Below are 16,390 nucleotides of genomic sequence, written 5' to 3'. Positions count from 1 at the left end.
TAGCAGTTTTGTCCACCATAATGTGCCAGCGAAACACAATGAATCCCCACATTGGGAACAGAATAGTCTGCGTAAAAAGGGGTCTTGTTGCGTACACACAAATAATAGAGAGTACTTCTTGCCACTTCCTTGGGGGGAAAAAAATACACATATATTTCGCTGATAAAGACAAAGAAGCGCATGAGCAGTCCATTTACGATCTCCACCATATAGGTAAGGTTGAAGGCCAATGCGCATTTCATTATCCCGCCTGTTTCCACGCATCGTGAATTTGCGTAAAACTAATTATACCTACAAAAGTGGGAATGACATTCAAATTTACTGGCGAGGGTTCCAGCCTGTTAAGCATCAATTTCACGTTTAGTGAGCAGGGAGTGGACATCTATGTTAAACTGCCACGCAATCCTATGATTGGTCCTAATGGATGGAGACAATGGCCTTGCAACGCAACCCTAAATCTTAACATAACACGGCGAATTTAATGCTTCATATAGCCTTATTGTCATTAGTATCAGCACCAGTATCAGTATTAGTGTTATTAACTGATACTGATCTGAAGTAACTGCAGAATCTGGAGTTTGATCATGTAACTGGCATAAGAAGTCAGGAGATAATTTACGAGCGCAATAAGTTAGACGGTTCTCAAAATGCTCCAAGAAGCGTGTAGGATGAGAGACAGTGAGTGAGTGGGGGAGAGAGAGAGGTACGTAGAGGAGAGTTAGAGAGAGGGAGGGAGAAAGAGAGAGAGAGAGAGAGAGGGAGGGAGAGACGCGCAGACAAGGAGCAGGTCTGCAGTCTGAATCTTGGCGTCGCACAGACCCGAAACGACGCTGTAGCCAAGCGCTGCCTGCGATAACTGGGAATACACACCTCCATACTGCATATTCCTGACACTACACTGAGATCACCAACTACACTCCTACCTTGGTCGACAACTTCTTAAAACGAATACGATTTTTTTTCTTTCTTGGATTCGGATAACCTATGTGTGTGTGTGAGTGAGTGTGTGTGTCTGGTGGTTCTCCATCCTCCGTCGTGCGTTCTTTCTGATCTCGCTCTAATGACGAGTTTTAAGGTGGATTATCACAACCGCAAATGCTGTTAACTGGAGATAAATTAAAGAGAAGGACAAACAAGTGCTGCGGGACAAACTGAAGGAGGGATCTCCCGGTTTTTTGACGCGTGTCTGTAATATCAATGATATATTTGGAGCGGATGAGGGATTTTTTGTGATTTTTTTTTTTTTTACGCGTGCGTTAGATCAGTGACCACTTTAATCATATCTTTCTCTCTCCCCCCTTTGTTTTTTTTTGCTTCTTTTTTTTTTTGCCTTCACTCTTTTCCCCCCCTTGAGGTGTGAAATCTATCTTCTCAGACAGAGACTCTGAACCCCTCGGTCCCCGCATGACATGGTTCAGTCCAGCTGCGAGATCCGAGCCTCCTCCATGCATTGGGATTTTTCTCAGCACCGACACCGAGTGAATCTCCCTTTTCTGACCATCTGAGAACTATCGTGCCTGCGAAACCACAGAGGAAAGAAAAAAAAAAAAAAGCCCTGCCATGACCGCCGCTTCAAACCGGGACGGAGCTGCTACAGGACTTGCGAGGAGACCGGAATGCGCATGCAGGACCAGGAAAGGGGACGGAATACGGATTTTTGCTCTAATGAAGGCGGGAGTGCAGGCACACCATTGGAGCCGGGTGCTGTTCTTATATATGGGGCTACTGGCCGCCTCAGTAAAGGGTAAGTCCCCATCTGAACAGCTAAATACATGCAAAATGCAGCAAGCGAACCCCACTCCACCGCCCACCCGCGCTCTCTCTCCCCGTTCTCTGACTGAATGCAAATCAGCATCACCAACACACACACACACACACACACACACACACACACACACACACACACACTCATCCTAAGGCGCATTTTGGATTGCTGTGATGTCGCTGTTGTAGCACCCAAAGTTATTAATAGAGAAGAGGTGGCGGGTTGGGTGGCTATTTTGGTGACAGTGGCTCCTGAGGAACTGCACAAGGGGGCTTCTTTCCATCTCTGTCTCTCCCTAACTGTGTGGATGCTTTTCATTAGAGGAATGTGCGCGATGAGGAGGAGAGAGGATGGAATAATAATAATAATTTAAAATAAACATGAGCTGGATGGTGGTTTGAGTGAATATCTTAAGTGGATGGTGCTTTCTGGGGGAAAGCGTTTTGCGCGCTGCTCGCACAGTTGAGGTGATCAAGCAGGCGGCTGATTATTATGCTGTTCAGTGTCCAGTGTGTGTGTGTGTGTGTGTGTGTGTGTGTGTGTGTGTGTGTGTGTGTGTGTGTGTGTGTGTGTGTAGAGCGAGAGAGAGAGAAGAGGGGGTGCTCTTTCAGACTTTTAGTGTCCCTAGGCCAGACCCCTCTCGACTTCTTCACATCTATGGCATCTATGAACAACACTCTACTGTATGCTCGTGTGCGCGCGTTAGTTGTGTTGTTTGTGTAGTGTGTGTGTGTGTGTGTGTGTGTGTGTGTGTGTGTGTGAGAGAGAGAGAGAGAGAGAGGGGTAGGTCTAATTAACTGACTCGGGCTTTTCTGTCTTTGATTAATTGCAAATGGAAAAATCTTGCAACCAGAGCTGGGCCATTCAACAGATTATCATTACTATTAATTTACTTTATTCGCATCCCTAATGTGTCTCTGAGAGGAGACACTCAGTTACAGATCCATGTTTTTCTTTTTATTGCCGGTAGCCCTTCGTGGACATTCATTACAGGAATCTCGTGGCGTTATTTAAAGCCCAGCATCAGGCTTTTCTCGTTTTTTTTTTTCTCCCCTCTCTCTTTTTTTTGGAAGGGGATCGGGGGGGGGGGGGGGGGGGTTGCAATGATTTCTGCCATCCCGAGCAGGTCCTTTTTGGCAAAGAAAGCCAACCGTTTTATCACTGTCTTGGCTCCTCACCACAGCACGGGCACTATTTTTAGCAAAAGCCAAGAATACTGCCACGGCCACAATATGAATTTGACAGTGAGTCATGGCTCTGTGTTCGCCCACTCATACCTTTGGTTGGACAGCACATAACCCACGAGAGATTGGAAAATGAGCACATTAGGCCGGATTTTGTCTTGTACAGTATCAGCTTGAAAAAGTAAGTCCCACTCGCCATATAGTTGAGATCATCAGCCACCCAGGTGGATATCTTTACCAATGAGGTGTTGGTTTATTACACTCAGCTCAATCCCTCTGATACTGACAAACCTCTGTTGACTTTGCCGTAGAGTAAATCTCATTGCAGCTGTATTCGTAGGAGGCTTTATTTGCGTCCGGGGAGCTCTTTATTGCCCACTCTCTGAGTCTACTTTTGGAGCCAGTAAACTAACACTAACTTATTGCACATATTACTAAAGAGCATGGAAGTCTGGACTATCCATCTTCCGCATGTAACGACAGCATTTACGGTTAAACGGTGTCAGTAAATATGCTATTGAATATCACACACTGGCGTCGAGGTGGTCTGGAGCGTCCCTCGGTGCTGCAGCCACCAGCAGTTGCCCCATCCTCCCATTGAGCGGCACCAGAGCCTCACACTATGCTGAGAGGCGGAGCGGAGAGAAAAGACGAGACTTGGCATTTCTCTACTTACATACTTTATCAAACCAAGGCGAGACTTGGCCGTTAATGAACGTTCAGATGCATGTTTCCACATCCTTGTTGGGTAAATCAAAAGGTGGATCATTCATTTTTTTTGTCACCACTAGATGATGGTGCTTAAATACTGTATCCTTTCATCTATCAGACTCAACCCTCTTTGTCACCTTATTATCATTCCCAGCGGACACACAGACGAAGATAGAGATATGTGAAAGGTTTCTGACAAAGAGGCATTAAAAGGAGCAGTCGAGACCAAAACCAGCTGTCCCAGTGGGGTCGTCGCTCAATAAGTGGTAATCACCCTCTATTCATTGGAACTTCCACAGGGGAAAACGCAAAGGCCAGAAAAGGAGAGGAGTGAGCTGGCAGATTGAGGATGACGCTTATCTGGTGCATGGTCGGACACTGACACCCCGCTGTGCACAAACCCGAGCACAACACACCAACCAGCTTATTCGTCAGTGGCGCGTGAGACAACTCGCTCAGCATGTCCATTTACACGCAAGATCACGCATCGTGGTCCTCTCCTCTCAACTACGCACTCTTTTATGAAGCCACTGCGTTGTGTTGATGATGCAACTTGCGGTAATGTTATAAGGACTGGAGGGCTTGATGCCCTTTTCCTTTTTATCTTTTTACTTCATGACATTTGCTTGGATTCGCACAGTCATAAGGCTCCTGTAGAGAAAGACGCAGCCAAAGTGTGTATGTATAAGTAGTCTACACGCACATCCTTTTCCGGGTTACAATGTGAAGCTCAGACATTGGTGTGGATTCATTGAAGTTGGCCAGAAGTCAAACTTAAAAAAACAAACAAAACATTTTAACAGACTTAATTGATAGGATGTTGATTGGAAGGACATTTTATAAAATACTGCTGATAATGATTACTTGTATTCCCAGTTCACCGATGAATTAACGGTTAAGAGTCACGTGATTTGGATGACTATGTTACAAGAATAGTGTTTAACAAACTATATCCCAAAAAAAAAAAAAAAAAAAAGCTGAGTGTTTTTGCCAGAGGCTTTTAATGACTTAAGGGAGTTGGTCAAAGAACATTTTCAGCACCACGGACAGCGACAGATGCGGCTGAATTTGCCGCTCAGCTGAAGTTGTTTTCAGCACCATGGACAGCTCCACCCGCCAACAGCCCCAGTAGCAGCTGCTCCTCACCAGAGGACGAGCCGCTCTCTACACTGGGATTCTGCTGGGATTTCGCTCATGTTGCCTTGACTTTGAACCCTCAGTCAGACACTAGACTACCGATCCCAGTTTCGTAAGATCACATGACCCTGTTCAGGCTTAATGCTTTGGATACAAGAGAGTTCAGAGAACGAAAAGGAAAATCACACTTCGTCTTTCTTGGATAATATGGGGGTTCTGATGGTCTGAAGTAATCTGGTTGGACCTAAGCTTTTGGTGTGGATCAGATCTTTAAAGTGGATTGGGGTTAGATGCAGGAAAAAGGTTTCTGGAATCGGATTAAATCTTGGTTTTGATCTTGATCTAACTGTGATTTTGGTAGGACTGGGACACCCATGATCAAAAATAAATAAATAAGTAAATTAATAAGCATCTTAACAGGCTGGAGGTCATAAACAAATTGCTATGAAACTTTAAATTCTGAAGTGACAAAGGACATTAGATTATCAGTTCATCCTTTCAGTACAGCACGGTAATAAACATTTGCCCCAAACAACTCTCTGTTAAATTTGGACTCATTTATCACTGTATATTAATTACATTGCCACAAACCTCACACATGAAACACTATTTAGCTGTTTTATGTATAGCATTGTTGTAGTTTAAAAGAAACTTAAATTAAAATTACAATGTTTGCTCTCTTTTATGTATTTATTTAAATATTTTTTTCTCTCTCTTTGAGTAGAAATACTTGTTTGCTGTTCTACCTGTTGTTCTTTACACTGTCATATGTCATCTCATTCAGGGCACTGGTAATCCAGATTTGTTTATTTTGACAAATTTGGATATGCATGATCCAGTCCAGTGGTCTTTTAACCCATAAAGACCCAAACATCCATCCCTGACCAAAACCATCTACTGATCTAAACTGTTTAATACCTGTTGATCCACTAATCCTATCAATACATGTAAATAATTTTGTAAAATACAGTTTGTCATCTTTCCATGGTCATCAGATATGACCCATTTGGACGTTCAGAGGCTCCGTAGTGAACATGGAAACACTGTCATCTTCTACAACATTGATTCACCAGTAAAACCCATGGAGTTGGATCAATGACAGTGGATGGAGACACTTGATTTATGTTCAATTTATAATAGATTTTAATTAAAAAAGTCACTTTTTCTGCAGTTTTCTCTGTTTTTTATGTAATGATCCTCAACTTTAATCTGAGTTTTTATGAACATCTCTATGATCAGTACATTAAATACACGAAAATACCTGATTTATAGTGATGACACACAAAAGACAGAGGATAATATTATAAAAAATTGGTGATAAATCACTAAAGAAAGGTTAGATATAGAGAACATTTCATTTGGGAACTGACACAAACGTAGCGCTGGGTCTTGGTGGTATGGTTTAAATGATGCAAAAAAGCAGGATTACTCTCCTGATTGTGGATTGCGGACCTGATTCAACCTGATGACCCCTTTTAAGTAACTGGTACTTCACATCATGCACCATCATTCAAGTTCTGCAGTGTCAATTTTAAAAGAAATGGAAGGAAAATAACATACAATTGAGCTATGACCTGTAAAAGTTAAGAACACTCTCAGACTACAATTGATTTATGAGCACACTCACGGTGGTAACAATGCTTAAAACTTCTCTGTAGACCTATTACCTTGGCATCGCTGAGTCAAGTATGTGTTCTTTATCCTGATTATATGGGCATCCCACTTCCTTTTTGATTCTCACCTGTCTACCTTCAACTCAGAATCACAAATCTGGCTCTACCTGCATGCTCTGTTTCTTCACATCGACCATCTGCTCTCTACATTCGCCGTTGAGCAATAAAGGAGCTGAGAAACAGATGACATTATCTATTTACTCAAAACTGAGAAACGTCTGGAATACCAAGCAGATGTACATTGCCATGTTGTTGCTCGCAGAGGGAGGGTGAAAGCTGATAGGGGGGCGGGTTCAAGTCAAGACAGAGATTGGAAGAGAAGGAAAACAACGGCAAATCGGAAGAAAGGAAGTGGAAATAAGCGGTAGAGATCAGAGACGACTGTTGGAGTAGAGGACTGATAAGCTTACACCAGCTGAGAGATAATCTGGGCCCTATGTTTCTGTGCCTTCTGAGTGCACTGTGATTTTCTTCTCTATAGTAAATGATCTATTTGGAGGGCTCATTTTCCTATCAGGCATCAAGCAGACTTCTATTTCAACAACTAACAGCGTGCAAGTAAGCTTGTGGGCATGTGTGTGTTTGTTTGAGTCTGAGAGACTTGCCACCCCCATTCACTCTAGGATGATTAGATTAAAGTGTTGACAAGCAGGTCATTAGCAAGCTCAGAAAAGGCCACTGAGAGATGTGATATGTGTGTGTGTGTGTGTGTATGTGTGTGTCTTTGCCTCTACATGTGCATGGCAACACGTACACAACTTCCAAATGATGCTAATTCTTTGTCCTCATGAGCACCCTTATTTCTTCACCCACCTGTCGCCGTGTCATCCACTCCCACCTCTCTCTCCCACCTTCTCCATCTCCTTCTCCTTCCTCCGTCTTCATCCACCCCTCCGCTGCCATGCCTCCTTCTTCCTCCGTCCTCCTCTCTGGTGATTCACACTGTCATCTGTCTCCAGATGGCCAGGGCTCTGTCGCTGTGCTTCGTCACACTGATCGCAGCCACACAGTGACTCACACAAATTCATCCACACTTGCAGACGGCCCCCCCAAAAATGGTCATAAACGCAGTCAGGCTGAGCAAAGGTCCATTGACTTTTAGACGCACAAAACAAACGAGACCATTTCTTTAGACTTTATGAACTTACAGCCAGATGCACATGAATTTTGTCGGTTAAAGAAGCATTTGGTGACACGACAGGGAACGTCCAATTAATTTGAAATAAAGTGTAATTTGATTCCCTGCTCTCTTATCTATTAACCCATAAAGACCCAAACAGCCACCGAAGACCTAAAGCATCTACTGATATAAACTGTTTAATAACTGTTGATCCATTAATCCTATCGATACATGTAAATAATTGGTGTAAAATACAGTTTATCATCTTTTCATGGTCATCAGATATGACCCATTTGGACATTCAGAGGCTCCATAGTTGCCGTGGACACACTGTCATCTTCTACAACATTGATTCACCAGTAAAACCCATGGAGTTGGATCAATGACAGTGGATGAACACACTTGGTTTTTACATGCAGGTATTGATATATTTGCTGGAAAAGTCACGTTTTCTTCATTTTTTTCTGTTTCTGATATAATAACCTTTGAATTTATTATGAGCCTTTATGAACATCTACATCAGGGCCAGGGGTCTGAAACAGGCCCGGGGGCCAAATGCAGCCCGCCAAAGGTTCCAATCCGGCCCGTGGGATGAATTTGCAAAGTGCAAAAATTCCACAGTCAAGGCTGTTAAACTCATTTTAGTTCAGGTTCCACATACACACCAATGTGATCTATAGTAAAATAACAGCATAATAACTGACAAAAAATAATGACTCCATATTTTCTTCTCGGTTTGAAAAAAAGTAATATTATTCTATGTCTATAAATAATGACAGCTTCAAATATTTGTCTTTCTTTTAGTGCAAAAAATAAAATTAAATTATGAAAATATTAACATTTACACACTATCCTGTAACAATAAAATGTGAATAACCTGAACAAATATGAACAACCTGAAATGTTTAAAGAAAATTAAGCACAATTTTAACTATTTTCTGCCTGTTACTAAGTGTTTAGTGTCTTTGTAGATCCGATCCATAATGAACGTGTATAAATGATAAGTTGAAGTATAATATTTTTAAAATTGCACTTATTTTTCTTAAGAAATTTCAGATTTTTCAGATTATTCACATCTTTTTTCTTTGGATAGTTTCTAAAAGTAAGTATTTTCATGATTTCGTGTTTTGTTTTGTTTTTTTTTCACATCAAGACAAAAATTTGGAGTTGTCATTTATTTATAGATTATTATGCTATTATTTTATTGGTCCGGCCCACTGGAGATCAAATCAACCTGAATGGGGCCCCGGAAAGAAAATGAATTTGAGACCCCTGATCTACATGATCAGTGAATTGAATACAGGAAAATACATGGTTTACATTGAAAAATGCAAAATACAGAGGATAATGTTATAATAAATGGTGATAAATTATTTAAAAAATGTTGAATATAAAGAAAAATTCAACTGAGAATTGACACAAAAGTAGCACTGTGTCTTTATCAGTTAAAAATATAGCAATGGTTTACCAGTTTGATTAATAATACATAGTAAAATATCATCCAATGAACTCTGAAAGCAAGTCTTTTACATACAGTACATTAACCAGCCTTTGCCTAATGGTAGTTTGAATAGGCTCCAGAAGATTAAGTGGTTCAGAAAATCAGTGAATGGATATTGGATGCTTATTTTTACCTCTTTATTTATGTTAAATGCATAAATTCATGTAATATTGTTTCAATTAGAAAGTTATGGTGGCCAAAATCTTATATAAAACTCAAAAAACATGGTTTAATCCAACCATAGCACACTTTGTTTACTTTCATGTTTTATTTTAAGCTTCCATACAAACAGCTTTCCTTCAGGTGACATAAGTTGGACAAAAACAAAGACAAAAGACTTCAAACAGTACAAGTAATATTATTTCAAAAGGATGCAAGGCTTTTTAAAATGCATTGATTCATTTATTTACAAACTACAACATATATCAATCGATATGTCATTTGTACAAAAATGTACATTTTCTGGAATAAGTTAATGAGCTGATTTTCAACCATAGTCTGTGGAAAAGTAATAACATTATAGTATCATTGGCTCAGTGCAACAAGTACTATAAAACAATATAATGCAAAAACAAGAGGACAAGAAGGCAACTCCGGACATAAGGTAGTAGGATTACTAACGATTGCGAACTTGAATCGGTTTAAGCTATGTCTTAGCTTTAGGTGGGAACATTATTTAATTGTAAATACATGCATCATAAATGTATTTCCAATTGCATTCTCCTCTATTATTGTTTCTGGTCACTCTTTTATTCTGCAGTGTTTGGTAAACAGCTCAGAGGGGCAAAAACGCTACCAACTGTCGCTCCCACGCCACAGGAGAATGTCTTAATCGGTTCTGCTGCACAAATCATGTTACCTTGTGAGGAAGCTGGATTGGTGGGAGCATGAAGGAATTCAACCCTCATTTTCTACATAAGCTATCTTGAATATAAAGCAGAGACACTGGTAAATACCACCTGCAGTAGAAATATCATATCTTTAACTGTGGACATATCTCTCCTCTTGCTGAGTATGCGCCACCATATCACTCTCCTGCATTAGACAGAGAACAACTGTATTCATGTTAACGCTTTAGCCACATTTCTTAGTATCTGACAATGGAAGAGTTTGGTATATCTGAGCGTCTCCCAAAAGCATACCCGGATAACTAAATGTGAAAATAAATAAATAAGACAAAAATCCAGAGCTTACATATCCTGGAGCCATCAGTGAATTGAAGCCGTACAAGAACAGTCTCAATCTTGATTCTGATTTTTTTTTTTTTTTTTTCCCCCTATTTTTATCGGGCATGGGAATTTTCTGCAGCTACTGTAAATCCCTGTAAAGTGAGAGACAGATGTAGATGCCCTGTCTGTCTTGTACAGACACAAAGCTCAGGCAGGGGTTTCTTTAGCTTCCTGATTTACACTGTTCTTATCAGATATCAGTGATCCTGGAGATTGAAGATTAGATCCTGGGCAGGAGGTATCTTGTCTTTGTCCTTGTCTTTTTCCTTTCCTGTACAGCCTCTCTCTTTATCCCATGTATAGGTAATCTGTCAGTGGTCTTTTTCAGGGACAGAGGCACTACAGCTAAAGAAATAGAGAAGCTTAATCAGATTATTTCAGTGGAAACCTAATTTAATTTTAAGAAAATGCATCTCATTTCTTTCTTAATGAGCTTTTCCAGCTAAAATAGAGCTCTAACAAATAATTAAAACAATACTTTACATTATATCCCAACCGAGGAATAATAGTTTCCTTGATTTTGTCCCTTTCACAACTTCTCAGTTTAACTATATTAAGTCTGTCTTATATACATTTATTTTTGTTGCCTGTAGGAAGCACCAGTTGCACATTTTTTATTCAAATTTTCCAGAGACTAGACTTGTACTGAAGAAATCTAGCCAAACAAAATATTCTTACTTATCTTTTTTTTTTTTTTTTTCTTGATAGACATGAATTTGGTTATATTTTAGAATATTTTGAATCATGTTTCTTGCAGGGTCATTTTGCAGTGTGAAAACTTTTTTTTCTTTTTTTTTTTTTTTTTTTTTTTTTACAGTTTGTGTGGATTTAAATTATGTTAAAGTAAAGATCCAGTCTTTTAAAACAATTTTTACTGGCTATTTTATTTGATTTTAAAGACAGGCCCATATATATTTCCACAATGACACAAATGTAGTTATTGAATCTGATATGAAACAATCAAGATCTGATTGAACTGCGGACAAAGACATTGCATTAACTTTTTAGGAATTTCAACCATTTTAAACAAAGTCTTTCCCTGATTGCTTACTTTCATTTTTGACTTCTTTTTAGTTATTTTTCATTCATTATTTTTAAATCTTCTTATATAAATTACTATAATATATATATTTTTTTAGCATAATTGCTATCAGTGTCAAATTTTACTTAAATTATTGAGACAATTCTAGTCACTTGATGCTTGTTTGCCATTTTGGCCAACAATGTGTTGTGTTTCTAAATGTGCTTTATACATACCCTTTCCTTGCCTTAGTGGATACATGTAGCCACACTGTTTCCAGAAAGGAGAATGTTTAGCCTGTTCTAAGTGTATCTGCCACAGTCAGTCGCCCAGTTTAACCTCAGGTTACAGTAGTTGCCTGTTGGTTAATGTTACATGTCTTGTTGACACAGAGGGCTTAAATTTCTAATGAATGAAAATGAGTAGAAAGTGTCTCTTACACAGAAGTGGACCAGTGTCACATGTAGTTATGTTAAAAAAAGAAGAAACCATAGAAGGCTTTGAAAAAAAAAAAACATGTGTGCAATGTCTTGTTTTATATTTGGGCTAAAATCAAACCCACTGACCTATTGACCTGAGCAGGGCAGCAGTGTAGCATCATGAATGTTACGGATGTGAAATAAATCCAAACCACCTCCCCAGGGGTAATGCATGAAGCCCATTAATTGTAACAGAGGACTTGAGCTGACAGTTGAGCTCTCCTGGGGACACTTAGGGTCTGAGTTGAAAGGTTAAAGCGTACTCCAGTTAGTCGACATGAGGATGATCATCTGCCACTGATCCATCTGTGGGTGATAGATGGAAAAGTCCTGCAGGACGGTCATGACCTGACCTTCGAATTTAATATACACTGTTCAGAGAGGCCCAGATGTTGATGTATACCCCACCTCCTCGCTCCCTCACACACACACACACACACACACACACACACACACACACACACACACACACACACACACACTGGGTAACCATGTGTTTAGGAGATATTACATCGACATGTATTTCTTGGAGCAGAGGTCACAATTTTGACACTGAAAGTGACCTAAAGAGTAAAGAGTATTACAGTGTATGGCTGCTTCTCTTCTTTTTTGTAAGAACTCATTTCTGAAGTATAATATAACCATGTATAATTTAAAATTCGATAATTAATTTATATACAATACAGCTCCTCAAAAGTGAAGCCAAAACCCTTCCTTTTCCCCTTGGTGAATGGCTGTAGTACAGGGCACAGATCCAACCCCATCTATTATCAAATGTATTCTAAACTGAAGACAAAAGACCCCAGTATCGTTCATGTCCCTGTACATGAGAACTAACCAGTAGCTCATTGGCTCAAGTTTTAGTCCATCATATCCTTGTGGTCCACTTACATCAGTTTTCTGATGTCACTGAAGATTCTCCTAATGTTTGCTGTAGTTGATCTTGTGATTGAGCGAAATGGATTTATTAGGTGTGATGGGTGAGATTAGTGACATATTTTGGTGAGTTCGGGGACTCCTAACCTTGTTTTTAATACTAAAAAGGTGAAAAGAAACAGAAAACATGTGTTCAGCTCCGTAACAGACTGTAGATCCACTGTAAATGGGCTTTGTCTGTCCTAACACCCCAAACTGTCACTTGTGTCACAAAACAGTAATGCCATAAACATTAGATCTCATCAGGTGGTATGATTCACTAGTCTATGGATAAGATGTTAAATATCATCACAGAGGTTGTCTGATTGTTATGGAACCGACAGATTTTTCTCAAACTAGCTGTTTATTCAGTGAACTGAGCCACTTCTCCCACAGGACTCCATTCAGACAGATGAGTCCCAGGTCTCCCTTCAAAGACCCAAAGACCATGACATGTTTACATCCACAAACTGGAGTCTTTTGTCTTTAGTCCTGATAGCTTTGACGTCAGACACTGCAACTTGGATTAACCCATAAAAACCCAGAGCTACTTTTATGGCAGTTCCCTAATGATTTTTTCCTCTCTATTTTACCTTTCTTAAGCAGTTTATCACTATGTATTATAAAATTATCCTTTGTGTTTTGTGTTTTTTAGTGAAAATCAGGTATTTTCCTATATTTAATTTCCTGATCATGTAGATGTTCATTAAAACTCAGATTAAAATTGAGGGTTATTATATCAAAAACAGAGAAAACTCAAGAAAAAGTGAGTTTTTTGGCAAAATATATCAATAACTTAACATTAAAACAAGTGTCTCCATCTACTGTCATTGATCCAACTCCATGGGTTTTACTGGTGAATCAATATTGTAGAAGATGACAGTGTTTCCACGGTAACTACGGATCCTCTGAACATCTAAATGGGTCATATCTGATGACCATGAAAAGATGATAAAATGCAATTTACACCAATTTACATGTATTGATAGGATTAGTGGATCAACAGATATTAAACATTATATCTCAGTAGATGCTTTTGGTCCATGGTGGATGTTTGGGTCTTTATGGGTTAAACCAGAAACTCTAAATACATATTAAATTAATTTTCCCTCAAAAGTTTTTTTTGGCCTTTACATATGATCAAGGGAAATGTGAGGATGTGACAAACAGGTGGCCATCCTGGAGGCAGACATCATGTTCATGTGCCTCTGTTTGGACTGGGGCTTCAAATTGCATCATAGAAGGAAATGGCAGCTCCTGTCACTGCAAGGTTTTAGTTTCACTTTCCTCTCATTCTTAATGAAAGTGCTGTGTTTCTGTTACAGGCTTTTAGGCTGTTGTTTCTGGCATCAACACTGCGACTAACGTCATGAACGAAGGAAAAATGGGGAAATGTCACATGCAATGTAACGTTAAGGCTTAGCTACAAATTATACAAAACAATGTTTTAACATGTTGAATGTAGTGTTTAACTAGTGTGGCGAACAGTAATTCAAGTGTTGTTAAAAAAAAAGAGACAATTTAGTCTATTTATAGCCTGAGCTCCACAATGACTCATGCTTTTATTTTTAATTTATTTACCAGGCACTCATGAGCACTGTTGGCAATCCCTATCCTGAAGCACTACATATCTACCCTTTATTTAACTGTAACCATAATCTTTAACCTCACCCTCGAACAACGCTAAAACCCTCAGTGTTTAATGATTCATGTTAAAGCATCCTGCATTTCTCTACTGTAACAGCATATGTTTAATGTGAAAGCATAGTTGCAGAAAAAATATTAGACCACCCCTTGTTTTCTTCAATTCCTTGTTCATTTTAATGCCTGGTGCAACTAAAGGTATATTTGTTTGGACAAATATAATGAGAACAACAAAAATAGCTCATAAGAGTTTAATTTAACCCTATAACGCCAATTGTATCATATTTGATACATGAGTTTTGAAGCCCTCTACATGATCAGTGTGATTTTTTTTTTTCACTGAAAAACCTAACGTATACAATTAGATACATGCAATACATGGATAATCCACAAGGGGGGAGGAATTTGTTCACCAGAGGCCTTTCCAGTGACATTACAAGATTGTCATTAATGAGGAAGGAGGCAGAACTTTGCATATTTTGAAAAGGAATTACCAATTTATTAGACATGTTTGTAGTATATTATGTTTTTGTTTGTTCAAAAATAATATTTGAGCATTGAGACCTGATGTATCAAATATGATACAAAATTTAAACTCATACATGGAAATTGATATTTGAAATTTTTTTTTTTTGATCGTTCAGAAGGATGAATAAAGGCTCCAGTTTCAAAGAACTGGAATTTTCTGTCAATGATTTAATGGTTCAGGCTTTACAGAGTTAAGAGCTGATATTTATCCATTTTCCATGTTTTCTTGATAATAACCAAAATCACTTCAGTTCTTGCATCAATAGCTATGGCATTGTACCTCCAAAAACAGTGCTTTTAGGCATTCCTTGTTTTCTTTTCTGTATGTTTTGGTCACATGATACACACAGGAGTTAGAACTTGATTGCATAACTATTATTTTTGATGACTTATAATGGTCTAATAATTTTTTTCCTGCGACTATAAATGTCCCTATAGTATCATAAGAACCTGAATCTCAAACACACAGGCAGATCAGCACTTTGGATGATGATCACATCCACATACATTTAACACGCCTATAATTATCTGATCATGTTGGCTGCTGATGCTGCTGATTGGTCTAAAGTGGAGTCTTTATTCATTTCTGTTGGCTTTTAAGTGCAAACACAAGACTAGTTCCTCAGCATACTGCGGGTTGGGTTCTACCGCTACTCAAAGAGCTGAGCTGTCACATGTGAGGAGAATGAAAATTAGGTGGTAATTGACTTTCACTGTTTCACACATTAGTGTCACACATAATTGTGCTTTTTCTCATAAGTGCCATGGAGACTGAAAGTGAAAAATTATTTGAGGCATGCAGTCTGTGCGTACATGAGTGTGAATTGGAACGTGTGTGACTGCATGTGCATTCAGGAGTACTGTATGGGCCTGACTGTGTGGGTGAGTGTATTGTATGTGAGATTAAGTGTTAAGGCGGACTCCAGCAATAATAAATAATAGAGGAAAGGGAATTTGTCTTCATATACAGCTTCTGTGACAGAGGCAGTGAATGAAGCTCCATGAACTGCACCTCCCTTTTTTCTCTTCTGTTTTTTTTTTTTACTCCTGTTTTGTTCCTCATTGTATAGATGGAAACACACAAATCAAATCGCTAACAAACACACACACACACACACACACACACACACACACATATGCATATCTCCAGGCCTCCAACCTTACTGTTTCATGTGGGAGGAACATTTGTATCAGAGATGAATAAACTCCCCCACAAACACAGGGGTCTTTTTGAAAGGAAAGAACATCAACTGTAACACGCCTTTTGACTCTCAAAGAGCCGTTTTTTTATTGATCACCTTGAAGCTGTGGTGAGTGGGTTGCTGAGGAGAACTGTTCGCAGTAGCGCTAACTTGGCATTAGGGTGTTTATTTAAGGTATTAATAAGAGGTAGAGGGATAAAGGAACATTAAACAGTAAACAAAACATATAATAAAAGCTCTGTTGAATCAGTGTTTGAGATCGAATGATAGGCCTGTTAAAT

General features: G+C 39.1%; 1 protein-coding gene across 1 annotated transcript in view; it reads left to right on the top strand.

The window, feature by feature from the left end:
* The first annotated feature begins 1,326 nt into the window (after nt 1–1,326).
* The window catches only part of LOC115428430 (CUB and sushi domain-containing protein 2-like), a 195,798-nt gene continuing 180,734 nt past the window's right edge, over nt 1,327–16,390 (top strand). The window contains exon 1 of the mRNA XM_030147474.1: nt 1,327–1,744. Within this exon, the coding sequence (XP_030003334.1) occupies nt 1,561–1,744 (184 nt within the window). The 5' untranslated portion in view covers nt 1,327–1,560. The remainder of the gene's footprint in view (nt 1,745–16,390) is intronic.

This window comes from Sphaeramia orbicularis, chromosome 11, assembly GCF_902148855.1.
Source record: "Sphaeramia orbicularis chromosome 11, fSphaOr1.1, whole genome shotgun sequence".
Classification (NCBI taxonomy): Eukaryota; Metazoa; Chordata; class Actinopteri; order Kurtiformes; family Apogonidae; genus Sphaeramia; species Sphaeramia orbicularis.
Note: the sequence above shows the minus strand (reverse complement) of the source record. Positions and strands in the feature narration are given on the sequence as shown.